This window comes from Gymnoscopelus microlampas (genome assembly GCF_963454915.1).
Source record: "Gymnoscopelus microlampas genome assembly, chromosome: 11".
Classification (NCBI taxonomy): domain Eukaryota; kingdom Metazoa; phylum Chordata; class Actinopteri; order Myctophiformes; family Myctophidae; genus Gymnoscopelus; species Gymnoscopelus microlampas.
In genome coordinates this window covers 3,983,248-4,010,445 of record NC_139948.1, presented here as the reverse complement: position 1 = coordinate 4,010,445, position 27,198 = coordinate 3,983,248, and the positions used below count along the sequence as shown (strand labels likewise).

At 43.7% G+C, this 27,198-nt stretch overlaps 1 protein-coding gene across 1 annotated transcript in view; it reads left to right on the top strand.

Moving 5' to 3' along the window:
• Positions 1-27,198, top strand: part of caskin2 (CASK interacting protein 2) — a 144,467-nt gene that overhangs the window by 97,784 nt on the left and 19,485 nt on the right. The window contains 6 exon segments of the mRNA XM_084072176.1: positions 9,272-9,380; positions 12,429-12,537; positions 16,953-17,009; positions 17,012-17,046; positions 19,980-20,097; positions 25,451-25,663. Coding sequence (XP_083928302.1) covers positions 9,272-9,380; positions 12,429-12,537; positions 16,953-17,009; positions 17,012-17,046; positions 19,980-20,097; positions 25,451-25,663 — 641 coding nt within the window.

Here is a 27,198-nt window from a genome sequence, read left to right as displayed (position 1 = left end):
GGCACTTACCATACTTACCATATCCCCGGAACCATTCTGTACCGAATGAATGAATAAATATTTGAATGAATTAATGAGTGAATCTCCCAAAACATGTCACTAAAGATTGTATTAGCAGGCTCAAGCACGTTTATGTTGCTGCCAGTAGTCATGGCTGCCAGTTCCCACCATATGTGATGCCGGAGTTCCGACCGCTCTAGACCGTACCGAATAACCTCTAGCTTGCATGAAGTCGTCAGACTAGGACTTGGGTCCAACATGTACAGGTTCTCCCCTGGAACTCCCATGAAGACGTTGTATCCTCCCAAGAGGACGACGCGATCTCCAACCGTGCAGCAACACGCCTCATACATCGGACACAGGCCTTTCCCCTTGGGCTCAACCTTCCTCCAGGAGAAGGTCTCTGGGTTGAATTTCCACAGATCGCCGAGAGTCAGATAAGAGTTGTGGCCACCGAATATGTACAGCTCTCCGTCGTAGGCAAAGGCCGCATGACCCCAGTGTCTTTCTGGACGAAGCTGTGCAGAAGGTGTGCTCAGCCAGCTGTTGCTCTCTGTGTCAAACACTCTGATGTCGTTGTTGCGGTCCTCTCCGCCCCCAAACACAAACGTCTTTGTCCCGATGATGGTGGCAGAGTGACACGACGAAGCAGGTGGCGGAGTGCCTCTGGCGTTGATTAAAGGCCAGACCATCGTGGCGGTGTCCAGCTTGTAGGTGTCATTATAGTTTCCAGGCAGGTCGTTGCATCCTCCATGGACATACATGACCTTCCCCAAAACACAGGCCGAGTGTGAGCGCCTCGCCTCTGGAAGCGCTCCGGAAACTTTGGGCTCGGACCATCCGTAGGTGTTGACATCAAATGCGTAAAGCTCGTTGCAGTACTTCTTTTTGCGAGTAGACCCGCCCCAGAGGTAGGCGACACATTCTATCAGTACAGCGGTGAGTTCCTTGCTTTTTGTCTCCGCCAGGAGACATTGTTTTCACTTTCCACATGTCAAGCTGACATTGGTCAAGCCTCACGTGACACGTGACAATACGGTGAAATAGTGTGATCTGATTGGCTAGTGACATATAGCGGCCTATAAATACATGTGTCACTTTGAAAGAGTCTTAGCCTCTTTCAAAGTGAGGTAAGACAGGAATAATCACGAAATGGCTAAGCAATGGCTGAGCAATGGCTGACAATTGGATAGGATACTTACACAGACAGGACAGATAGGACACTTACATAGGACACTTACATAGACAGGACGGATAGGACACTTATACAGACAGGACGGATAGGACACTTATACAGACAGGACGGATAGGACAGTTATACAGACGGATAGGACACTTGTGTCATGTTACTATGACACAGTAACATGTTCTATTTTTTGTAAGAATTAGAACATAAGAAGTAGAACATTCCCAACATTCCCAAGTCTGCTGGCGGAGACTTGTGCTCCGAGGAGCACTTTTTCTAGTTCTTTTTTTGTTCACTCTATTCCAGCTGTCTGAATATACCTTCATCGAGAACAATTACCGTGTGTTGAAGACGTGCACACTATCATCAACATCAAAACAGTACACATTGTGCCCTGCTGCTACAGCGACACAGTGCTTCTTTGGTCCTGGTTTGACCTGATGCACCGTCGAGCGTAGCATCGCTCACGCCAGCAGACCAGTGAATCCAACTAGATTCATTTAGCATTGCCCTAGTGAAAGAATGCTGCCTCGTCGTGCATGCTGCCACTTTTGTTGGTACAACAGCACAAACGCGTCACGCTAACTTGGCCAATCCGCATAGCCGAATGGTTGGGTTGGCCAATCAGGGAAGCAGATACCTGTTGATCGACTTAATATGGATATTGATCACCATAGTACCCTCTACTTGTATGGAAAACTGTTGATCAACTATTAACAAATACTTGACTAGAAAGGCGCATTCAGTGAAGAGAATCTCTGCCATCATAATGTCCTATTAATGTCCAAATATAGCTTGCAGGTTTGTTGGATCTGAGAATATTCCGAATTCAGAATATTTGGAAAATATTGATATATTTACTTCCTTGGCCTACTGCAGTGTGTACAAGACATTTGGCACTGACTGTTCTGTGCAGTGGTTTGTGAGATTATCCACACACAGACAGACAGATGGGGCAAAAACATCATTCCCCTCCTACTTTTTGTTGTATGTTGTACCTTTGTTAAACATATAAAAAAAATCACACTCTGTGTGAAGGTAGCGGCGCCTTTGATACATTATGTCATCGATATGTGTTTATAATGTGTTTATAGCCATGTGTCACGTGAAGCTTGACCAATCACTTTGTTGACGAGTCTGACCAATCAGAACGTTGACGGGTCTGACCAATCAGAACGTTGACGGTGAACACGGACAAAGTCAGGTATAGAGCTAAAAATCACCTCGACGGGCCTGACCAATCAGAACGTTGACGGACCTGACCAATCAGAACCTTGGCGGGCGTGACCAATCAGAACGTTGACAGACCTGACCAATCAGAACGTTGACGGAAAAGCCAGGTATAGAGCAGGACCGCTCTATACTATGTATAGAGCGGCGCCAGCGCCGCTAAAAATTGTCCGTACAGTTTAAGAAGAAATTGTAACTCATAAAAGCATTGACTGAAACATTGACTGTTAAAGGCTTGATATGCTTAGTTGCACGTAGTGTTGCGCACCGAAAATAGCACGCTCAAGCTTGTTTACCGGCAATGTCTGGTGCGCGACACTTAGGCACTACCAAGTATAAATCCAGCTTTAAGATCATTAATGTTAAATGAATAAATTAATACATATAAGACTGTTATGCCTTCTTATATCATAAAAAATATATGTTGTGAGGTGGGGTTTGGGGTGGTCCTTGACGACTTATTCTAATGCAGTAGTTCTCAAAGTTGGTTCTCTCTGAGTTCATATTTTACAGATTAGACAGAAAATTGTATGGAAAATGGGGGTCCGTGCCATAATGCATATCAAACAGGCGGTCCTCAAAATGAAAAGAAGTTTGAGAATCAATCACTGCTCTAGTGGTTCCAGAGCTCAAAAAAAGGCTTGGGAACCACTGCTGGTACAGTGTGTTCCCATGTCTGGCTACCAGCTGATTCGCCACCAGCCTGAGAGAGAGAGAGAGAGAGAGGGAGTCTAGCGGAGCGAGACGCTGTCATTATTATGACCCACTTCTGTCATTGCTTACAGTCTCGCTGCACTCTTAACCCATTAAAACCGGCAACGCATCTGTGTAAACCACTTTAACATCACAATCATTTTAACCTTTTATACTTTGGGCTATTCAAAAATAGTAGATATACAAGCTCATAGCGCGGCACCGAGTGCCGCGCTTAGCGCGCTATGAGCTTGTAGATCTGCTATTTTCTTTTGGAATCGGGAACATTTGTGCAAATCTTTGAATATATATTTTTGAAAGCGAACATTTTTAACTCAAATCTTTGCTTCTGGGGGGTCCCTGGAACAGTATATTTTGAGATGGGGGTCCGCGGCCAAATACATATCATTTTGGGGGTCCTTAACATGAAAACGTTTGAGAACCACTGATATAATAGCGCCATACTTTTTTTTTTCTTCAAAAAAACTGTCAGGATTTAGACGGCATTTGTAGAATCGGGCAGATTTGCGCACATTTTCAAAAAAAATCAAAAATAGCAGATCTACAAGCTCATAGCGTAGCACTCGGTGCCGCGATATGAGCTTGTATATCTGCATTTTTCTTTTGAATAGCCAAATTAAATCTAAAAATGATGCTTTCCCGGTCTAAATGGGCTAATGCGTGTCCCAGGAGTTTATATGGGTCAGTTAGTTACGGAGGCCGGATTAGACGGTCCACTCCACTTATCCACCACGGCGAACACCCCGGCTTCCTCTCTAGAAACAGTCTCTCATCGTCCTGTCCAGCGCGCTACACCATAAAGTCACTCTGAGTGTTCACTTATTAACCCATTACGGCCTGAGGTTCCGATTCTACAAAATGTGTTCTAAATCCTAAAACAAACAGTTTATGAAAAAAACGTATGTTGCTATGTCAGTGGTTCTCAAACCTTTTCATGTCAAGGACCCCAAAATGTATCTATAATCTATTTGGCCGCGGACCCCCATCTCAAAATATTTTGTTCCAGGGACCCCCAGAAGTAAAGAATAGAGTTAAAAATGTTCACTTTAAACAATATATATATTCAAAGATTTGCACACATTTTCACGATTTTTCAAAAATAGCGGATCTACAAGCTCATAGCACGGCACTCGGTGCCGCGCTATGAGCTTGTATATCTGCTATTTTTGAATAGCCCAAAGTGTAAAATAACTAGAAGTTCGGGCCGCTACGCGGCCCGAACGTCTAGCGTGACGCGTCGTTCACTTTGCAGTGCCACCTTACAGGCACCTAAAGAGGAGGTGACGTGCATCACCTCTGCAAGGACCCAAACCCACTTTGTGATTACTCACACCTGGCATGGCAGACCTGTGAGCAGTGTGCAGTGGTGTACAATGTTAAAAGAGAGACCAAATGGCAGGAGATGAAGTGAGCAGTTTATTGGTGTAAAAGGTGTATAAGAATGAAATGGTGTGAAAGACAGTGGCGACGTCGTCAGGCCCACAGGTTGTCATGGCAGAGCCTGCAGAATGGGAGAAAAGGCGAAGGCAGGAGTCAAGCACACAATGTGAGACGTCCACCATGGATCATGTGAGAGTGAAGACAGTGATGTTTGTGTGAAGTTGTAGGCATTGTTAGTAATGTAGAGCAATCAGAAACGACACATGGGAGAATGCGACAGCCTTACACTGGCGCACACTGGCGTGATGTCAGGGTCGTGAGATTACGTCACACTGGCGTTGTGTCCATATTCGGGACGACCGTCTCATCGTGATGTCAGATTACGTCACACTGGCGTGATGTCAGATTACGTCACACTGGCCACATACAACGTACGTACATACTGACAACCGACATGGCGCAGGATTCAAATTGTATATATAGATGCTTTTTAGCTCAAATGAAAAAGTGACACAGATGCGTTCTTAATGGGTTAAAACGGAGGTGAAAGTGGTCATTGCATTAGAGTGTTTGTTCAGTAACAAGGGGCGGGTCTCTCCAGCTCTAGCACATTGGTTCTCAGAGCGGGGGTCCGGGGACCCCCAGGGGTCCTTGGGTGGGGTACCAAGGGGGGCCCGAGCTAAAGTAGTTAATGTAGCATCACAATAATTTTAACCACTTTAACTTTGGCTATTCAAAGATATCAGATACAAGCTCATAGCGCGGCACTGAGTGCCGCGCTATGAGCTTGTAGATCTGCTATGTTTGAAAAATCATGAACATTTTTGCAAATCTTTGAATATATCTTTGCTTCTGGAGGTCCCCACATTTTTTTTCAGATGGGGGTCCGCGGCCAAATATAATAATGTCAATTTGGGGGTCTTGGCACAAAAAAAGTTTGAGAAACACTGCTTTAGTAAACGGAAAATACTTTTTCAGGCCGATATACACATTTTACCCAATCGGGAGAGAAAACTCTCCAGAGATAATTTATCAGCTTAAATGTTGTCATCTTCCCGTTCCAGTTTCCAGTTGTCTCTCCTGAATGTGTATAAAATTGGTATCCCTACCGGAAAATGTATTTTCTGCTTACTCAAGAAACTCTAGAGACTTGCCACTCCGTTATTTGCCACCCGCTGATAGTTAACAGTTCTGATGTCACCGTGTTAGTGCGGGTCACATGACCCCTGTGATGTCACTCTGCTCACACTCTGATGAAACACAGCCATTAGCAGGGGGGGAGATTAGGACAAGTTATCTGGCGGGTAAATGAGAGAGAAGACACTTCTCTCTCATGATCGCCCGGTGGCTCAGTGTGTCCTCCTTTTTGCTGTGCTTTAAGGCAGTGGTCCTCAACCTCGGCCGGAGTGAGTCTGGCATGATCGGCCATTCGGCAATTTGGCTGTGGGTTGAAGTTGGGCGGGAGTAATACCGTTGACTGACAACCCCTTCAGCCAATCAGCAGTATTTGTGTTCCCCTTCAGCCAGTGCATTTTTACCACCTCCAGACTGATGTGACGCAACGGGACTTTTGAGACGGCCATGCCCAAAATAGGTTCCCTTATTCGGATACATGCGTAGCACTGCCCGCCCCTGCCGGTTCTCTTTCTTTTTATTTTTAAATAGGCTCTGTCATGATTAATTGACCACATATATGAAGTTAAACCACTAAATTCTATCCAAACGATATCTTAAAAGTAAATCCCGTGCCTCAAAATAGACGTTTGAGAGCGTTTTGAAGTTTAAAAGAGAGTAGAAAACACTGCGGTCAAAAAAGATGGCTGCCGTTCGTTTTTGGTCGGCTGCTCCATTCCTTGCCGAGGGATCATACAAGTCTATGACATCAGTACTATGACGTCACATTGATGACATCAGTCATACTCCATATATGGGCATATAGTGTATACGGTCCTATGTCATTCTGATACAGACTCAGTGGAATGTGTGTCTGTAAGGATGGGGTCCTTGGGGGGGGGGGGGGGTGTTCCAGGGGGTCCTCAGCAAAATCTGTTAATATAGCATTACAATAATGTTAACCTTTTATACTTTGGCTATTTTTTTTTTAAACCGTGAAAATGTGTGCAAATGTTTGAATATATATCTCAAAATATTTGAGATGGGGGGTCCGCGTAGCCTGGTAAACCCTCCCTCCGGAAATCTCATTTCAATTCGATTTCAGAAAGGAGTCTGGTCTGAAACGCCTTTCTGCAATAATCGCTGTGGGCTGGAGTTGGGCGGGAGTAATACCGTTGACTGACAACCCCTTCAACCAATGATCGTTTTTCCCCTTCAGCCAATGAGCAGTTCAATTTGACGAGCTCCAGACTATGTGACGCAACGGGACTTTTGGGACGGCCATGCCGAAAATAGGTTGCCTTATTGGGATACATGCGTGTCACTCCCCGCCCCTGCCGGTTCTCTAAATTTATATTTTTAAATAGGCTCTGTCATGATTAATTGACCACATATATGAAGTTAAACAACTAAATTCTATCCAAACGATATCTTATAAGTAAATTCCGTGCCTCAAAAAAGAAGTTTGAAAGCGTTATAAAACTGAAAGTAAGAAGTGAAGGCACTCGCACAAACAACAATGGCTGCCGTTCGTCTTTTTTCGGCGGCTCTCAGGCTGCACTCGGGTTCATTCGGGCTCACTCGAACTCGCCACCTGATTGGCCAACTGTCGCTGTCAATCACAGAACAATGAGCGACGACGCTGATAGGCTCGTCGGCTCGGCGAGCAGAGCGATTATTGGAGAAAGGCGTTTCAGACCAGACACCTTTCTGAAATCGAATTGAAATGAGATTTCCGGAGGGAGGGTTTACCAGGCTAGGGTCCGCGGTCAAATACATATAATTTTGGGTGGTCCCTGACATGAAAAAGTTTGAGAACCACTGATGTAGAGATTGTTCAGAGTGCAGGGCAGGGCTATTGGTTTGTGGCCAAAACATTTTGCGTTGGGGGGGGGGGGGGGGGGGGGGGTTTGGGGCCAGTCAACTGTAGCGCTCATATGGTACTACTGTGTGTGTGTGTGAGAGAGAGAGAGAGAGCGTGTAGCTCTCCCACCACTCTCTCAATCTGCCTGCCGTGCCTCGAATTCCCAGAACGGCTCTGAAATTCCCGCTCACATTCCTCCCTAATACCAGAGATCCATGTGACTGAAAGAGAGCTGGCATTCGAGCTGTGTGTGTGTGTGTGTGTGTGTGTGTGTGTGTGTGTGTGTGTGTGTGTGTGTGTGTGTGTGTGTGTGTGTGTGTGTGTGTGTGTGTGTGTGTGTGTGTGTGTGTGTGTGTGTGTGTGTGTGTGTGTGTGTGTGTGTGTGCACCTCGCTGAGACAAAGAGATCCCAGACGCTGTCCAGGCTTCGCCGTAAAACAAGTCTCCCATGGAAATGATGGAGTGTCCGTGTCACGTTTTTACTGTAACGCACTGTCTATCTGTCTGTCTGTCTGTCTGTCTGTCTGAATCCTCAGACACTCAACAGAGCTGAGCCTGGACTATTAGACCTGACTTCAGTGATACTGTTAAGAGCAATGATTCTCCTTTTTACATTTTAAGGACCCCCAGTTTGATATCGTTGCTGTCTGGCAGAAACCAGCTAACTCCATTTTGAGGCGTTTGCATTTTTTCCCCATAAATCAGTGCTATTGAACACCCTTTATGTCTGTGTGTTGGTAAAAAAAAATATTGAACCAATAAAAAGCATTAAAAAGTGCTTCTGGCAAAACCAGTTAACTCCATTGGATCCTCAAACGTTCTGCTAAACCAGCTAACTTCACCGGAGTGGGGACTTGCTGACTCCAGGCTCCACCCCCTTTTGACCTCCAACCTCATTGTGAGCTTGGAGGTCTATTCAGCTGTTCTTATCAATGATGAACAAAACCTCCTAACTCCATTTTTTTTTCCTTTCCGGAAAAATTAACATTTTGGAGTTAGCTGGTTTCTGGCAGAGATATGCATAAGTCCAGCGTTTCCCAACCGCGGACCAATCTACACTGTAAATCCTCACTCTGCATTGAACTCAGTACAAATTTGTACTGATTTGTACACTCTCCCGAGTTATAGACCTCCTGCAAAGGGTTCATTTGTTACTGACTATCAATCATTTAACACATTGGGAATACAACCATGGAGTGCCAAAACCGTATATATACGTTTTTTGGGGGGGAAAAAAATGTGGGGGAAAAAAAAACAAAAACATTTTTTTTTTCTTTTCTTTTTTCTTCACAGCACCAGGAGATATCATTTTCCGAAGATTTAGTCTCCAATCCACTTCCTGGTTAACTTATGACTTCAAAAGCCTGTATCTCGGCTCCTCAAAAATGGTTAAAAATCCTGGCACTCAGTGTACTCTGTTTTTAAAAAAACCTGGCACCCCATGTGTTAACTGCATGGGGACCCCCCCCCCCCCCACACTTCCTCAGGGACCCCCACGTTGAGAACCCAGTACACCCCTAGATCTCTTCAGACTTAGCGGCCTTCATGTCTGACTGCAACCCTGATCACAGAAGTCCTTCTTAAGCCATGTCTGAGGAGAGAGTGCAGCCCCGTGGGTCTATGCGCACGCCACCAACGTCTGTGTACCTGGTTTTAACTTCTCTCTCTCTACCCCTCTCTCTCTCTCTCTCTCTCTCTCTCTCTCTCTCTCTCTCTCTCTCTCTCTCTCTCTCTCTCTCCCTCTCTCTCTCTCTCTCTCTCTCTCTCTACATTCCTGTATGCCAGCTTGCTGCTGAAGGCGGGCATCGACATCAACAAGACGACCAAGGCCGGCACCGCCCTCCACGAGGCCTCCCTCTACGGCAAGACGGAGGTGGTCCGACTGCTGCTAGACGTAAGTCCCGTCCAAGGAACGCCCCGGCGTGGATTTTTAAAGTTCTCAGTCACCGCCACTGATTTCATTCAGTCATTTGGAACTGGAAATAGGTCCGATCTACGAGCTTGAAGATTATTAGAAGATTATTTTAAGAGAATGGGCTCTATTCACAGCAACCATATTGGACCTCTTCCTTACTTCCTTCACAGGTGTTACCAATGATGCTAATGAAGGCTCTGTTCCATTTCGTGTAGCACAGTGGTTCTCAAACCTTTTAATTTCTTGGAACCCCATAACTCTGAGAGTGTACAAATGGAACCAAATGGACCCTTACGGGTCCATTTGGTTCCATTTGTACACTCTCAGAGTTACACACCCACAAGGGGCCATTTGGAACCCCCCTCAAGTGTTTCCAGTGAGCCAACATGCACAATGTCAGCACAGTTTCCGTTTGACCAGAATGGAACAGAGCCTTAATTAGTATCATTGGTAACACCTGTGAAGGGAGTTAGAAGAGGCCCAATTTCTTTCATGGCTGCTGTGCATAGAGCCTGTTGGCAATGGAACACGCGTTAGGAAGCTTCTTCCATAAACCCCTAATGGTCGTCTCGGATATTTCATAAAAGCAAAGGTTAATCTGCAATGTATGGTTGGCTGTATGTAGAACATCAGCGCGATAACACCAAAAACAGCTTTATTCTACGTTATACACAATATAAAGACCACCCACTGCTTAAAGAGAACCGCACCCTTATTTAACGTGATTCCTGTCGCCCTGTTGTGACAAGGACTCCTACATGTGTTCTGTTGTGTACGTTGTCTCTCTCTCTTTGCACTGGAAACATGTCACCGGCCGACGTAGAACGATGGGACTCAGTGACTCCACATTATGTCCTCCTCACAATAGAACCATATGGATTCACGCAAACAAAATCTGCAAAGTTCCCCTTTTAATTGCTCCCATTGACTATAATTGACTATAATCTGCCTTTGCCACAGCGTAATGAGTGTGATGACTGCGATGATCCGTGTGGGATTCTCAGACGTTGTAATTTAGACCTTGAGAATGCAGCCATATTCCATATTATGCGTTTGTTTTCAGACTAGTTTTTCGATGAAATCACAAATTAACTTGAAGTAGCACGTCACCCATTTTCAACCGTATCTTCATATAGGCTAATTGGTCCTCACTGATAAGACGGCACCATTTCTGTCTACTCACTCTCATTGGAGGGCTGTTGGACAGTTCAGAAACCTGCCTACCAGCGACATCATCGATGGGCATTCCAAGCTAATAGAAACTGCAGCCATTTTATCTTCCTGGACAGTTGGCATGCTGAAATGGAAGCCATTGTTCTTGCATTCATGCCTTAAACCTCTGGGGGCAACACCTCCTTTTTTGTGTAGAGACAGGAACTCGGTTGGGCTCCTCCCCTTTTTTAGTCCACCTCCTCCCAGGTGCTTCTGTGTTTATTCCTACTAACAACAACACTACACGTTTAGGGCAGTGGTGCTGACAGATTCTGCTTAGCAGAGGATTAATACAATGATGAAAAGAAATGTTTGACATGACCACAGATGATGTCACCTCTGAGACACAGTGTGTGTCGACAAAAATGACACCGTCCCGTAGCGAGCTTTACTGAAGACCCATACTCAGAGATGATGCTGAAAAAAGGCAACGAGTTCCTTTAAGTTGCTTTGGATGAGTGTCAGCTAAAAAGCTTCATATGTGAGACTTGAGACGAAACGGACATCAGAAAAGTTAGAAGGAAAATGAGCAACAACAGCTGTCATCATATCTGAAATCTGTTCTACAGTGCAAAGCCAGTGACACAGATGTAACCATACACTTCTGGTCACATCTGTGCGCTTCTCAGAGTTAAAAACATTACCACAGGATTTTGCTGTGAAGGTTGATTTCACAATCACTCTCTCCGTAGTGTCTTGTATAATCCTCTCTCCTCCTCGTCCCCTGTGACCCATTTGTCTCTCTCATGAAGTCACTTCCTCAGCAAAGATGTCATGTTCCGTGTGACTGGCCCGTGAGGGGACACTAGTACTACCTCATCACATTCACATGTGAGGCATTTGGTTCAGTGGTTCTCACACTTTTTTTGTGTCAAGGATCCCCAAATCGATATGTATTTGGCCGCGGACGCCCATCTGAAGGTGAAAACCAGCAGTACTAGAGGTCCTAGTAGGAGATAAAACCAGCAGTACTAGAGGTCCTAGTAGGAGATAAAACCAGCAGTACTAGAGGTCCTAGTAGGAGATAAAACCAGCAGTACTAGAGGTCCTGGTAGGATATAAAACCAGCAGTACTAGAGATCCTGGTAGGAGATAAAACCAGCAGTACTAGAGGTCCCGGTATGAGATAAAACCAGCAGTACTATAGGTTCCGGTAGGAGATAAAACCAGCAGTACTAGAGGTCCTGGTAGGAGATAAAACCAGCAGTACTAGAGGTCCTGGTAGGAGATAAAACCAGCAGTACTAGAGGTCCTGGTAGGAGATAAAACCAGCAGTACTAGAGGTCCTGGTAGGAGATAAAACCAGCAGTACTAGGTACCGGTAGGAGATAAAACCAGCTGTACTAGAGGTCCTGGTAAATATTGTATACTTTTACTCCAATACAATTATTTTAAAACTTTAGTTAATAGTTACTTTGTAGATTTTGATTACTATTACAAAAACATACATTAACCACTTCAGCCCTATATACATTTCGTCCATTTGAAAATAGCCGATCTACAAGCTCACAATGTGGCTATTTTCAAAATATTTGTATACATTTGAAAACTTATGAAATGGGACATTCTGCATAATGAGCACTTTCGACATGTGGTACATTTTGATACCAATACTTTTGTACTTTTACTCAAGTAAATTTGTAATTCCGGACTTTTAATTGTAACAGAGTATTCCTTACATTGCCGTATTGACACTTTTACTCAAGTGAAACATGCGAGTACTTGTTCCACCACTGGTTAAAGGCGAGGGTAGATGTCAACATCGTCATAGTTGTGTGTACTGTATTAATGAATGTTTAACCTGTTCCTCCCCAGGCTGGGGTGGATGTAAACATCAGGAACACGTACAACCAGACGGCCCTGGACATCGTCAACCAGTTCACCACCTCCCACGCCAGCAAGGACATCAAACAGCTACTACGAGGTGAGGGGGAGTGGGACACGAGTCATAGTATGCAGTGCATACAACAGCATGACGCACATGTACACATGCAGACAGACACGCAGAGGTGTAAGTGTAAGGTCTATGTTTTTATTTTTATTTTTTCCTTTTGAGTTTTTTTTTATTCAGCATGGAGAATATAGAGTGTTCTTAGACAGGGAATTATACAGTATTTGTTTTTGTATCTCGTACTGTACATACAGATAAACATACAAACATGTACAGGACTTCACGCCCAACATAACAACAACAATACGAGATAATTGAATAGTTTAAATCAGGGGTCTTCAACAGGGGGTCCGGGAACCCTAGCATCCCTTTTCTGAGGAGAATGTTTAGCCAAAAATAGCCGATCTACAAGCTCACAACGCCTCGCGAGGCGTTGTGAGCTTGTAGATCTGCTATTTTTGCCAAAGAGGTATAGGGTGTAGAGGGAAAAAAGTTTAATCTGCAACACAATTTTAGACAATATAGAGGGGGTCCCTGCTTCATCTGTCTCTCAGCTAGGGTGTCCTTGGCCTGAAAAACGTAAAAAATCCCTGGTTTAAGTAAAAGAGAACGTTAAAAACAACATTAGCCCCACCTTTTTCCCCCTCCCACTCGGAACGTTGGTTCCCTCTCTCACTTCACCATATGACATTTAAAAAAGATAATCTTGGAAAGGATTGACTCTCTTGTCTTCTTTTTTTCTTACAAAATATTGCTACAAAACCTCAGTAATCTGTGGTCCAAAAAGTGGGGGTCGGACCCAAACATCTTGCATGGGTCGGGCTCTAGTTTTACGTGCCTGACGGAGAGGAGGGAGAGACGGAGCAGACGTCGACTCCCAGTGCAGACCAGCTGTAAGCTCTATAAAGTCACAATGCAGCTGTGTTTGACCCATGGGGTGGTTATGTAACATTAATCAGCTTGCGCAAACACCAAAGAATATTTACTGTAAGCGGTCAAGTAAATGGAGTACCAAGAAGAAAACAATTATAAGGGCTACAAGGTAACGAACCGGGACAGCAGCGAGTAAACATCAAGCCAAGCATCTGTCCAAACAGCATGTTATCTAAATAACATGCTGTACTTCATGCATCTGCGGACAAGCAAACAGCATTCATCTCCACCTCTTCCCCCGTGTGTGTGTGTGTGTGTGTGTGTGTGTGTGTGTGTGTGTGTGTGGGTGTGGGTGTGGGTGTGTGCCCCCTCTCTCAGAATTAGCCTATATATAGCAGGGGTTGTCAACAACTTCATTTTTAATCTACCAGGTGATTAGTTTGGACTAGTGTTTGACGTGCATTACATGTTTCTCCCTAGATTTATCTTAACTCATTCACTGCCAGAGTAAATACATAAATAAAGCCCAGACTGCCAGCGATTTTAGTTGTCACAGAATATTTATCTCCAGTACGATCGATCCCCTTACGGTTGCCAATCACGGAGGGTTTCACTGTGCTTCCGGGAAGAAGAAAAAAAATGTCACGGCGACCTCCCGTTCGCTTGTTATACGCCGCTGAAAATAGCACGTCTCGCCAAAAATACATAGTAACACACAGGAGCCGAGATACAGAATATTTCCGAAATAAATTAACCTGGAAGTGAATGGAAGATAAAAAGAATATGTAAAAAAAGACGTCAAAAGATGTCATTGGCAGTGAATGAGTTAACCTTTAATCTTCATTTTAAATTGTTGACTCATTCTATGCTTTCATTATTCTAAGTAGCAGCGTATAACGAGAAATCCAAGCAATTGTGGTTTTCACTGTCTGGCACTGGGTGATCACTGATCATCACACCAAACAATGTTTTCCAAGGCTGTTTTTCAGTGAAAAGGTTGCCCATTGCCCACCCTTATGTGTGAAGTAACTAAGTACATTTACTCAAGTACTGTACTTAAGCACACTTTTGAGGATTTTTTTTTTCTTTACTGGAGTATTTCCCATTTTCAATACTTCTACTCCACTACATCTCAGAGGCAAATATTATACTTTTACTCCACTACAATTATTTGACAGCTTTAGTTACTTGTTACTTTGCAGATTTAGATTATTATCACAAAACATACATTAACCACTTCAGCCCTATATATATTTTTCGGCCATTTGTATACATTTTTAAACTTTTAAACTTAAATGGGACATTCTGCACAATGAGTACTTTTACTTTTGGTACTTTAAGCATATTTTGATGCCAATACTTTTACTCAAGTAAATTTTGATTAGCGGACTTTTACCTGTAACATTGCAGTATTGATACTTTTACTTAAGTACAACATGTGAGTGCTTTTTCCACCACTGCCCGTGTCTGATTTCAGTGTTTAGTGTTTGAATGTGAATGTCTGCGTGCGTGCGTGCGTTTGTGTGTGTGTGTGTGTGTGTGTGTGTAAGTACGCATACTTGCACGAGAGGCCCGCGCATGGGCACGTATCCGTGTCCTCGCGGCGTGCATACTTGTGTGTCAGTGTTTGTGTTATGCGCTCTGTAATCCGCTCTGCCTGGGCCTTTGATGTGTGTCTCCAAGCATGGGAACCGGGGCGCGTAATGAGCACTTGTGTGGAAGTGCGGGAACACGCCTGTGTGCCTCCCAGCCACCGGCAGGGAGAGAGATCCACTCTCTCGTCTTGTTTTTACCGGCCTTCTCTCTTTCTCTCTCTCTCTCTCTCTCCGGGACATGAAGAAGTCCCTACAAAGCCAGCCGACACGCGTCGCAGATTAATTATTGATGTGCGTTGGCGTGCGTGGGCACCGCGCCCGGGAGACATGAGACATGACTCACCCCCCCCCCCCCAAAAAAAAAAGTGCTGGTAGTGTTGTGACAGCGCTGTGGCCGCCCTCTAAACCCCATGCGGTTGCAAACTGTCTTCTTCTCAAGAGTCTCAGACTATAAGGTCCATGCAGGAGTAGTGTAAAGTAACTAAGTACATTTACTCAAGTACCGTACTTAAGTACAATGTTTAGGTACTTTTACTTTACTGGAGTATTTCCAATTGTCTATACTTTCACTTCTACTCCACTACATCTCAGAGGCAAATATTGTACTTTTACTCCACTACAATTATTTGAAAACTTTAGTTACTAGTTACTTTGCAGATATACATTATTATATTACAGTATAAAACATATATTAACCCTATTTTATTCCTATTTTATACCTAGGCTATTTGATAATAGCAGATCTACAAGCTCACAACGCGTCGCGATGCGATACGTTGTGAGCTTGTAGATCGGCTATTTTCAAACATTTTAGTACTTTTACTTTTGGTACTTTAAGTACATTTCGATACCAATACTTTTGTACTTTTACTCAATTCAATTTTGAATTCCGGACTTTCAGTTGTAACAGAGCACTTCTACATTGCAGCATTGATACTTTTATACTTAAGTAAAACATTTGAGTACTTTTTCCACCACTGGCTCCGTGTCTATGTCCTGAAAGCAGAGCTCAATTCGCTCCCCTATATTTCTGTGTACTTCCTGTCCCTGTCCTCTTATCACATTCCCAGACCTTGTTCTTTTCTCGTCTTTTGAGTAGGCAGGCATGGACAACAGTGAAGATATATGTGCGGATATCCGCTCGCTGGATAAAGCCTGATTTATGCTTAGTTGCGCACCAGTGTTGAGCAGCTATTTTCGGCGCCCGACATATAGGCTTTTACTGAGCTTGTAGATCGGCTATTTTCAAATGGCTGAAATGTATATAGGGCTGAAGTGGTTAGTGTATGTTTTGTAATAATAATCAAAATCTACAAAGTAACTAGTAACTAAAGTTTTTTAAATAATTGTAGTGGAGTAAAAGTACTATAGTTGCCTCTGAGATGTAGGGGTGGCTCAGGGGTAGAGTCGCCGGTAGAGCGGCCGCATGGCAACCGCGAGGTTCCCAGTTCGATCCCGGACTCCCCCAAAGTTAGTGTCGAAGTGTCCTTGAGTAAGAGTACTTCTAAGAGTAAGTTCTACCCCTAATTGCTCCCGATGAGCAGGTTGGTGCCTTGAGGTTTCCTCCGCCATTGGTGTATGAATGTGTGTGTGAATGGGTGAATGTAATGCACAATCTATGTAAAGCGCTTTGGCTATATAAATGCACCATTTATGTACTGTAGTAGTGGAGTAGAAAATTGGAAATACGCCAGTGAAGTAAAAGCACCTCAAAATTGTACTTAAGTACAATACTTCAGTAAATGTACTTAGTTACTTTCCACCACTGGCGATGACGAAATATGAATTAGCCTGATACGTATGTATGTGATTTCCTATAGCTAATTTTAAATGTCTCTCTCTCTCTCTCTCTCTCTCTCTCTCTCTCTCTCTCTCTCTCTCTCTCTCTCTCTCTCTCTCTCTTCTCTCTCTCTCTCTCTCTCTCTCTCTCTCTCTCTCTCTCTCTCTCTCTCTCTCTTTCGTGTCCTTCCCTCATGTCAGATGCAACAGGTGTTTTGCAGGTGAGGGCTCTGAAAGACTACTGGAACCTGCACGACCCACCGCTCTCAACATCCGCGCTGGGGATGTCATTATGGTGAGGCATTCTCTGGGGCTTTCGGGTGGAAAGAGCAGAACGATTCATACGTTTATAAATTGCCCTCGTTGCTCAAGTTAATAACACTGAGGAAGATCAGTTCGAAACGCGTCCATTGTGTGTCCCAGTGAGGCCAATATATTGTTGAAAATGGACGTTACTGAGTGCTGCCTGCTTTGTCTTTTTATCATGGTTTTGGGCCGTGCACCTAAACACTCTGTATTGTTTTTTTTTAGTTTTGTGGACATTCTGTTTTTGCTATGTTGCTCAAGTTCATGTCTGTGATGACATTGTTGTTGCTCTCCAAACATGTTTTCCGCTCTCAGACACCGTGTGTTTTGGGGCGGTGTTTCCAGGGGAGACTAGTATCATTTAGAATGGACTTCTGGGAATCATAGTTCGTAGAAGCTGCATGACCACATACTGTAGCTATCACATTGTTGGCAAAAAAAGACTACAAAAAGTATGACTTTTAAGTGTTGTCACAACTTTGTTTATGTTGTGTTGTCGTAGCAACACAAGCCCAAGGCACATTCCTTGTACGTAACCCATATGTGGCTACAAAGTGTTCTGATCCCCTGTTTTGTTACAAACATTTAACCAGATGGTGTTACCAAGTATGAGTTTGTCGAGATTGTAGTCGACTAAATCTACAGTTGATTTAGTCGCCCAAATGTATTTTGGCGGTGCCTTGATGGCGTTTTAATGGCTGATTTTACACTTGGTTGCATGCTGAAAATTGCCAAGCCACAAGCTTGTGAGCTTGTAGATCTGCTATTTTCAGAGCGCAACCAAACATATAATGACTTCTCTTTCTGGATCTCTTCATTTGAGTCTAGTTTTTATTTGTTGACGAAATCGTCAATATATTTTAGTTTTAGTCATCATAGCTTAGTTTTTCATTTAGTTTTTATTTACTTTTCGTCAGTGAAAAAAGGCGTTCGATGAACATTTTTGGTCATAGTTTTAGTCGACGTAATCAACACTGGTAACACCTCATTAAGGACACTGAGAGTGACGCTTACGCCAACACACACCATTCCTAAGACCAGACAGACTGATTTGTGGGTGTATGTATTAATTAAATTGTTAGCGAATGAATGGGGGGGGGGGGGGGGGTCCGGGGAGTGAGCTAGAAAACCTCCTGCCTTCCGTGCCAACATGAACTATCGGTTGAAGTAGGTACAGTTATTGTTAATGTGGGGGAACGGCCTCGTTATGTTATGTCAGAGACAGGTGGTGACACATCACAACGATGAACTACTGCATGACAGTCACTCGCACGCGCGCGCACACACACACACACACACACACACACACACACACACACACACACACACACACACACACACACACACACACACACACACACACACAAACACAATGAACTCTGTCCTTTCTCAAGGTGAGTGTGTGGGTGTGTGTGTGTCAGTGTATCAGTGAGGCATGAAGGTTAGCTTCCTATTCCTTTAGTAACAGAGAACAGTCACAACAGTGGCCCCGGGGGCATTCATCTCAGCCAGTAACATTACCTCACACCATTACCTCACAATGCCACACAAGCAGTGGTGTAAAGTAACAAAGTACATTAATTACAAAGTACTGTAATTATGTCCAGTTTTGAGGTAGTTGTACTTTACATGAGTATTTCCAATTTCCAATACTTGTACTTCTACTCCACTACATCTCAGAGCCAAATATTGTACTTTTACTATTTGAAAACGTGTGAAATGGAACATTCGTACTTTTACTTTTACTTTTGTACTTTTGTACTTTAAGTATATGTTGATACCATTACTTTTGTACTTTTACTCAAGTAAATTTCTACATTGTAGTATTGATGCTTTTACTTAAAAAAAAAGAAAAAAATGTGAGTCATTTTTCCACCACTGCCCACAAGCTTCTAGATGTTCTATTTTCATTTTATTTATATGGACACCAAGCTGAAACTGTTTAGGTGCCTCTGTTTATTTGTATTTTATGAATGTCTTTTATGTAACCAAATAAAAGTATGTGACTGAATAATAACTACAATTGATCCATTTGAACATAGGTTATTTTTATTTTTTTTACATTTCCACTCCATTAACACTTTTGGACGTACAAAGGTTTCCACCTGACAGCTAGATATAATAACCTGTTTGACCCATTTCTAGATCTTATAATTTCCTATTGTTTTGAATTGTTTCAGTGTAAATAGTTTGGCAGCACCTAGTGGTAGGTGTTGGTGTTACACCAAGCACACAGCATCTCAGGAACCCCTTAACGAAGGCAGGTGTGTGGAAATTGCAACTGTGGAAGATGCCATGGGAATACAGTCTTAAAGCGTTGCATTTCTTGGTTATTTTGTTTAGTTTGATCATATTTTTTGATCGTATCCCCCCACTGATTTAGAGTTATTTGTAAAGGCCTGTTTATTTGGGGGGAATGTTTGTTTTAATGTTAGTTCGGGCCTTTGATTTAGTTTATGAGGTGGTAGCCTCTTCAGCCACTCCCCAAGCGGAATGTCGGCGCTCTCAGAAAGGTCAGATTGCTAAAACCAAAGAAAAGACTGTAGCTCTCCATTTGCTTCAGGGCTTCAATAAGGTGCAAATAAACATTTTCCTATTTAGCTTGAAAGCTTCAACAACATGCATATCGTCACTGTTGGGCAGAGACCTTGTACGTCCAATGTTTTGGACAAACAATTTGAGTTTAATGAATATTGAACCAATGAAAAGTATTAACAGCGAGCTTGTGACTAAATGATAACTACATTGGATCCATTGGAACACACTTTATTTTATCCATAATACTAATAATACTAATACTTTTTTTTTAAATTCTTCTGCAAACTTTCCAAAATTGTGGAAACAGGCATACAGTCGCCTGCAGACGTTATAATTGGTCGGGGGCTTGGTGTGATGTGATTGGTTCTCTCCTCTCTGCTGCAGGTTCTGGAGCAGCACATAGACGGGCGTTGGAAGGGACACATTCATGACACCCAGAGAGGGACAGACAGGGTGGGCTTCTTCCCCCCCTCCATCGTGGAGGTCATCAGCAGACGAGCCGGTGAGGAGCACGCACGCACGCACACAGTCATACACAGTCATACACACAGTCATACACACAGTCATACACACACACACACTCAGTCATACTCAGGCTCACTCTCACTCACTTCATTTGAAACACAGACACACATGCACTGATGATCACACAAACACAGCACGCAATACTACACTGTGTGTGTGTGTGTGTGTGTGTGTGTGTGTGTGTGTGTGTGTGTGTGTGTGTGTGTGTGTGTGTGTGTGTGTGTGTGTGTGTGTGTGCGTGCGTGCGTGCGTGCGTGCGTGCGTGCGCGTGTCTGTAGTCGTGCATTCGCTGTCATGTCATTGCGTAACGGAGCCACTGTTTACTGTTTACAGAGAGAGAGAGAGAGAGAGCAGGGGATTGATAAGTAGGAAATGGTCCGGCCGGTAATCGAACCAGGGATTCGCTGTCAGGCATTAGAGCCCATGTGGTACGCAACCTCACCACTCGGCTATTGGGTCCCCCCCCCCCGTCACAACTTGAAATTACAATTTAGGCACTTAGCGGATGTTCTTACCCAGTGCGACTTACAAGTGTGACATCAGAGTAAGCATGAATAGTCAACAAACAGGGTAAATACATCAATTGAGTGCAAAGAGAACAATGGAGTGCCTCAAGAAAAAACTAGGATACCAGGTAAACACTAGGATACCGGGTAAACAGACAAACATTAGTGGTCAAGAAAAAACGAATACAAACAACAGAAAAATGTGACCTACATTTCGGCATGGAGCAAAACTAGCATCTGTCGAAAAAAGGTGACAGGAAGGGATGCAAGGAGAGAGGAGTGCTAGGGGGTGAGGTGGAGTCTGAAGAGGTGAAAGAGGAAAATTGGGAGTGAGTCTGCAGTTGTGACCGCAATGGGGGGGGGGGGGGGTTTATTCCACAGTTTGAGAGCCAGGAGGGAGAAGAGTCTAGGAGTCCAGGGTGTTTTAGGAAAGCCTCACTCACTCTTGACACACATGCACAAGAAAAGGTCACAACTGGTAACATGCAAATAGTGAAATATCACTCATTGTCTGGGCGTGTTGGTAGTGCTGACTTAGCACGCACACACACACACACACACACACACACACACACACACACACACACACACACACACACACACACACACACACACGCCATGCTACGCTACTTCTGATAAGTCCTGAAGTACACTTGACAGTGACAGAGCTGCTTAAGTCTAATTCATACTTGTCCCAACGAACAAATTAGCCCTTTTAGAAAATGAGCGCCTGTGCAAAAAGGACTCTGTAAGCACTCGTCTGGCACTGCTTGTCTGTGAGTTATCTGGGAATGATTGGAAGACATGCGTCACAGGAAAGCCAAATGACGAGCTAGTGTATGGTTAACTTGCTGAAACATGCTGTGTGTGTGTGTGTGTGTGTGTGTGTGTGTGTGTGTGTGTGTGTGTGTGTGTGTGTGTGTGTGTGTGTGTGTGTGTGTGTGTGTGTGTCAGTCACACACCAACACGTGTGACTGAGTGCACACACACACACACACACACACACACACACACACACACACACACATTTATAGCATTGTTAATATAGCATCACAATCATTTTAAGCACTTTGACCTTTTATACTTTAGCTATTCAAAAATAGCAGATTGTAGATCTGCTATTTTTTGAAAAAATATGTTTTTCTTTTACAAGTCTTTTGTGTTGTTGTTTTGTTCCAGTCCCTGGAACAAAACATTTTGAAATGGGGGTCCGAGGCCAAATACATATAATTTTGGGGGGTCCTTGACATGAAAAAGTTTGAGTGGTTCTCAAACTGGGGTCTGTTCCTGGAGTTTACTCGAAATATTTCTTGGCCGAGTTCGCCCATTGTCTTGAAGGTGCAAACAACACTGGTATCAGCATTGTGTTTGTGAGGTGGATCACACACAGCTGATATCTTTGTTATGTCCCATCGCAAAACTATGGCCAAATCCATGCCAGCAAGAAGCACCTTTGGTTGCATCTCCAACACTCACATGACATTGATTCACTTTCCCTGTTAGCACGTCCTAGGGCGTGATGTCACTGTAGCTACATATTATACAATTTACAATTTAGGCATTTAGCAGACGCTCTTAACCCAGAGCAAGGAAAGCACGAGGTAATACATCAAATGCATAGAAATAGTAATCTAGGATCATAGGTAAACCAAGAACCTATAATCTAAACCTATAGTCTAAACTGTATAATATTAAAAAATATATATAATCTGTACATTGAAACTATACACACTATAGCAGCGGTTCTCAAACTATGTTTTTTTAATCAAGAAACAAAGGGGTTTCTTGATAAAAAATAACGGGGTCGCCAAAATATTTCCCTCATAATATGGGGTCGTGGTATAAAAAAGTTTGAGTGCCCCTGCACTATAGGATGCCAGGTCTACGCATGAACCTAGCATCTGTCTACACAACATGCCATCTATTGATTATAATTATAACCATATACAAGATCAAACACGAGTTAAAAACACAAACACACATTTGTCCCTGGGACCCACGTGAATGACCACATGTGGTGTACCGGGGGCTCACTACACTGAAAACACTTCTGCATCACTGTGCAGTGTACTGTAGTGTAAACTTGACACTACAGTACACTGTACAAGTAGGCTTGACCTTGATTATTCGAATAGTCGACTAATCGATCGAGGGACTCTGATTCGACTGCCGTTTTCTTAGTCGAATCATGAAAAAAAAAAGAGATTTTCGCATTATGCGACCGAGATTGCCCTATTTGTTCTATTAATTAACTAATTATTTGCCAAAAATAGGATATATATCATGATTTATTGGGAGAAACCAAGCAAGTGTACGTTAAATCAGACATTATGCACCACTACAGCCCAAATGGAATGTTCCTCTATTGCATAACATCTTTTTTGCATGATGTGCCAGTCATGACGTTTTTCAAAAAAATCTTTCGACTATAGGCAACATTTGGCCAATCGGAATCGACTATTCACCTGTTTCCTAGGCTGTGTGTTTTCCACTTCCTGTCGATTTCATTGGATATCATTGGTCATCTGACCAGTTTCATTGGATTTCATTGGATCAAATCGACAGGAAGTCGAAAACACACAGCCTAGGAAACAGGTGAATAGAAATCCTTAGTCGGGGACAGGCCTACTTGTACAGTGTACTGTAGTGTCAAGTTTGTCAACTTTACACTAAATTGTAGTGCACTGTTTCTCCACTTTTGTACACTCTCAGACACTTGAGGATTTTACAGTGTAGATTGGGGGTCCCATAGATAAAACATTTTTTATCAAACTGGTCCGTGGCCTAATGCATATCCTCTCTGTCGTGTGGAAACCGTTATGTCCCAAAACTGTTACTTTTCAGGATCAAAATTCAAAAATATCAAAAGTAGCAGATCTACAAGCTCGAAAGCGCCGCGTTTCGATTTTGTAGATCTGCTACTTTTGAGGCTTTTGTGTGACGCTGTAGTTTGATCAAGTAGGGCGTTAATTTACGGAAAAAACAGATAAGAGGTTTCTGCACGACAGCGAAGATATCAAACTGGGGGTCCTTGACATGAAAAAAAGGTTGAAAATCTCTGTTCTACAAAAACACCACATGGAAAAGGCCTGATGTTTGCTCCCAGAACATCCGACTTCAGCTGGTTTGCACGTGTGTGTAATATAATCGTCGATAGTCGTAACTCTGAACAATGAAATGGTCTCGTCTGCCCTTTTTAGTGGTCGGTTATGTTGGAGTCACAAGGCGTTGTGGCAGAGAGAGCACGCAACCAGTGGTGGAAGAAGTACTCCGAGGTTTTACTTAAGTAAAAGTAGCAATACTGCAACGTAGACGTACTCAGTTACAAGTAAAAGTCTGGATTCAAAATGTACTTGAGTAAAAGTACAAAAGTATTGGCATGAAAATATAATGAAAGTACCAAAAGTTAAAGTACTAAAGTGTTTGAAAATAACCGATCCACAAGCTCACAACGCGTCGCATCGCGACGCGTTGTGAACTTGTAGATCTGCTATTTTCAAATAGCCTATGTATAAAATAGGGCTAAAGTGGTTCATGTGTTTTATAATATAATAATTTATATCTGCAAAGTAACTAGTAACTAAACTTCTCAAATAATTGTTGTGGAGTAAAAGTACAATATTTGTCTCTGAGATGTAGTGGAGTAGAAGTAAAAGTATTGAAAATTAGAAATACTCAGTAAATTATAAATACCTCTTAAGTACTTAAGTACAGAACTTGAGTAAATGTACTTAGTTACTTTCCGCCACTGCACGGAACCCAGACGTCCCCCAGTATCCCTCCACAGAGGCCCTCGTTTTGAAACTAATCCTCCATGCTTCCAGAACCATCCCACGCTCCACCTCTGTCACTCTTTCCTCCTTCCGCATCCATCATCACTCCATCAATCGACCGTGATTCACACAGCAGCCATTTTGCTCGTCAAGGAGAACGAGACGTTGGTAGAGGTTCGGGTTGTGTAGTGAGAGGTATCTTAGTTGCTCTCCGTTGATTAGAAATTGATATTCCCAAAAACCTACATTGCAGTGAAAAGGGTCTCAAAGTCACTCTTTTAGCACGTAAACAAACGCAAACAAAGTGGATTCTGACCATAAATAAGGTTTTTAATGTTATTTATTTAAATACAAATGTGAACTTCCTAGTTCACATTTTTGGTTGAAAAAAGAAGAAAATACCTGCTTTGATAACTATAGCATAGTTGATGAATTAGAAAGAACAGTAAAATCAACAGGAAGTTGACATGTTTATATAAAAAGAAAGAAAGATAGAAAAACAGCTGTGTTTGGAATGGTAATATTGTATCAGAATCCACTGTTTGCGTTCATGTATTTGCTATGTGAGTGACTTTGAGAGCTGTGTCTCGTTGTGCGATGCAAGTCAATGAGGAGACTATTTTTTGGAGGATCAATTCCTACTCAACGGAGCAACTATTGAAGATATCTCACGAATATGTGGAGTTACATCATGGCATGCTAACTACACACCCAACCCAAACGTCTACCAAAGTATCACTGCACTTCTATTGGTTTATACTTGGTTGCGCGCCAATGTCGCGCACAGAAAATAACAGACCTCAGGCTCGCGGCGCGCCGCGAGCCTGAGGTCTGTTATTTTCTGTGCGCGACAGGGACACGCAACGCAAGTATAACCCAGGCTTTTTACATCACGTTCGGATGATGTAATGGCCAAGTGGCGGCCGTGTGAACGCGGGGCAGACATTATCACCACGTAAACCACTGACCCGCACCTAGCTTGCTAACCCCCCCTCCTCCTTGCCCCCCCTCCTGTTCTTTCCTGTGTGTCCTCCCTGTGTCCGACCTCCAGGGGGCACGCTGTCCCGGCACGCCTCTCTGCCCACCCAGCGCCAGCAGCTGCTGTCCTCCTCCTCCAGAACCCCCCTGTCCTCCTCCTCCGGCCTGGGCCACCCCCCTCCCCCGGCCCCCCAGACCGACGACTCCTACACCCTGTACGTCCCGACCGCCGCCGCCGGCGCGCACGTGGCCCTGGCGCACGCCAACGGGCTCGGTGCCAACGCAGGTATACCTTGGTGACCGCACGCACGCACACACACACACACACACACACACACACACACACACACACACACACACACACACACACACACGGTACCTCAGATGGATGCATATTAACCACTTGAACCCCAGCAACCATATTCTGGGGGAACCTTCCCCCGGTTGTATATCGGCAAAGAGATATGGTGTAGATGGGGGAAAAAAGCGGTCACAGTGCAGTTGTAACTCTAATTCGGTACTCTAACACTTAGAAGGCTTGGGTGGTTAACACACTGACTGCCTGAGTTTAAAACATAGTTTTATATCCCCATGCCATGATGCCAGCGTTTTTTTTTTTTACCTTAAATTGACGATTTTTGGAGAGCCGCAGAAGCCACGTTGTAGACACGGAAGTAAACAAAAACTATTTTACCGCAATCGGCCATTTTGTCGCTATCGCCCGTTGAATAAGGCTCGTTTTCACCAAAAAAAAAGGATGTTTTTCGACAAATCCTACTATAGGAGTGGACGCCGGTGAGGTTTTTGGGGGATGACGTCACATCCGTCCAGTCCTTCTCTGGACGTATGTTTACGTCCTTGGCAGGCAATGTGTTTAAGACAAACATGTGTGACGTAGCAGATCTACAAGCTCGAAACGCGACGCGTTTCGAGCTTGTAGATCTCCTACTTTTGAGGTTTTGGAATTTTAATCCTTAAAAGTAACAGTTTTGGACATGAGACGATATGAGGAACCAATTCTGCAGAATATACTGTAAAATAACAAGCAGAAAGTCTTGTCAGCTTGCCCGGGGGGGTTGACAGGGGTTATTGTGCTGACCAACACATCCCAAAACGACACGTCGATCAGCGCATTCGGGTTTCGTCACCCAGCGTTCGCTGGGTGGGTTAGTGTGTGGGTGAAATGGGTGAAATACTGTAGGCCAATAACCATTGCCTAACAACCTAACAAACCATTTGCGAAGATATTTGTGTGTCTACAGTCAACTTCATCTTTATACAGTAGAAAAGGAATACATACTGTATAGCAGAGGCTCTCAAACTATGGGTCGCGACCCAAAGTGTGGTCGTGGGAAGGAAACGGTAAAAAAAAAGTGAGGTTTTCGCGACCAAACAAACTATTAGCTTGACTCCTCATACACACACACACACAGCTCCGCCTTCAACACCGACTGAGAACAATCAAGCAGCAACAAGACAAGTTAGACAACAGACACACACAAGCCCTAGCTGAAGCTGAGGCAGGCACACAACTGATATAGCTCTGTTCATAAAGTATTTACTTAAGAATTATGTTCAATATGAGTGGGTGGCTTAAAAGAGCCATTTTGGCTGTTTTTCTTAGTCGGAGAGCGAGAGGGTACAGGACCACGGGTCCATTTGGTTCCATCTGTACCCTCGCGTAGTTAAATTTAGATTAACGTTGCCGTGCGGGGAGATCATTCTCACAGACAGACAACCAGACCAGTTACCAGTTACCGCTATGGAGAAAAACGCCACCGCCGGTGGCCAAAGATAAAATCGAGAGGTGGATCAAGAAAC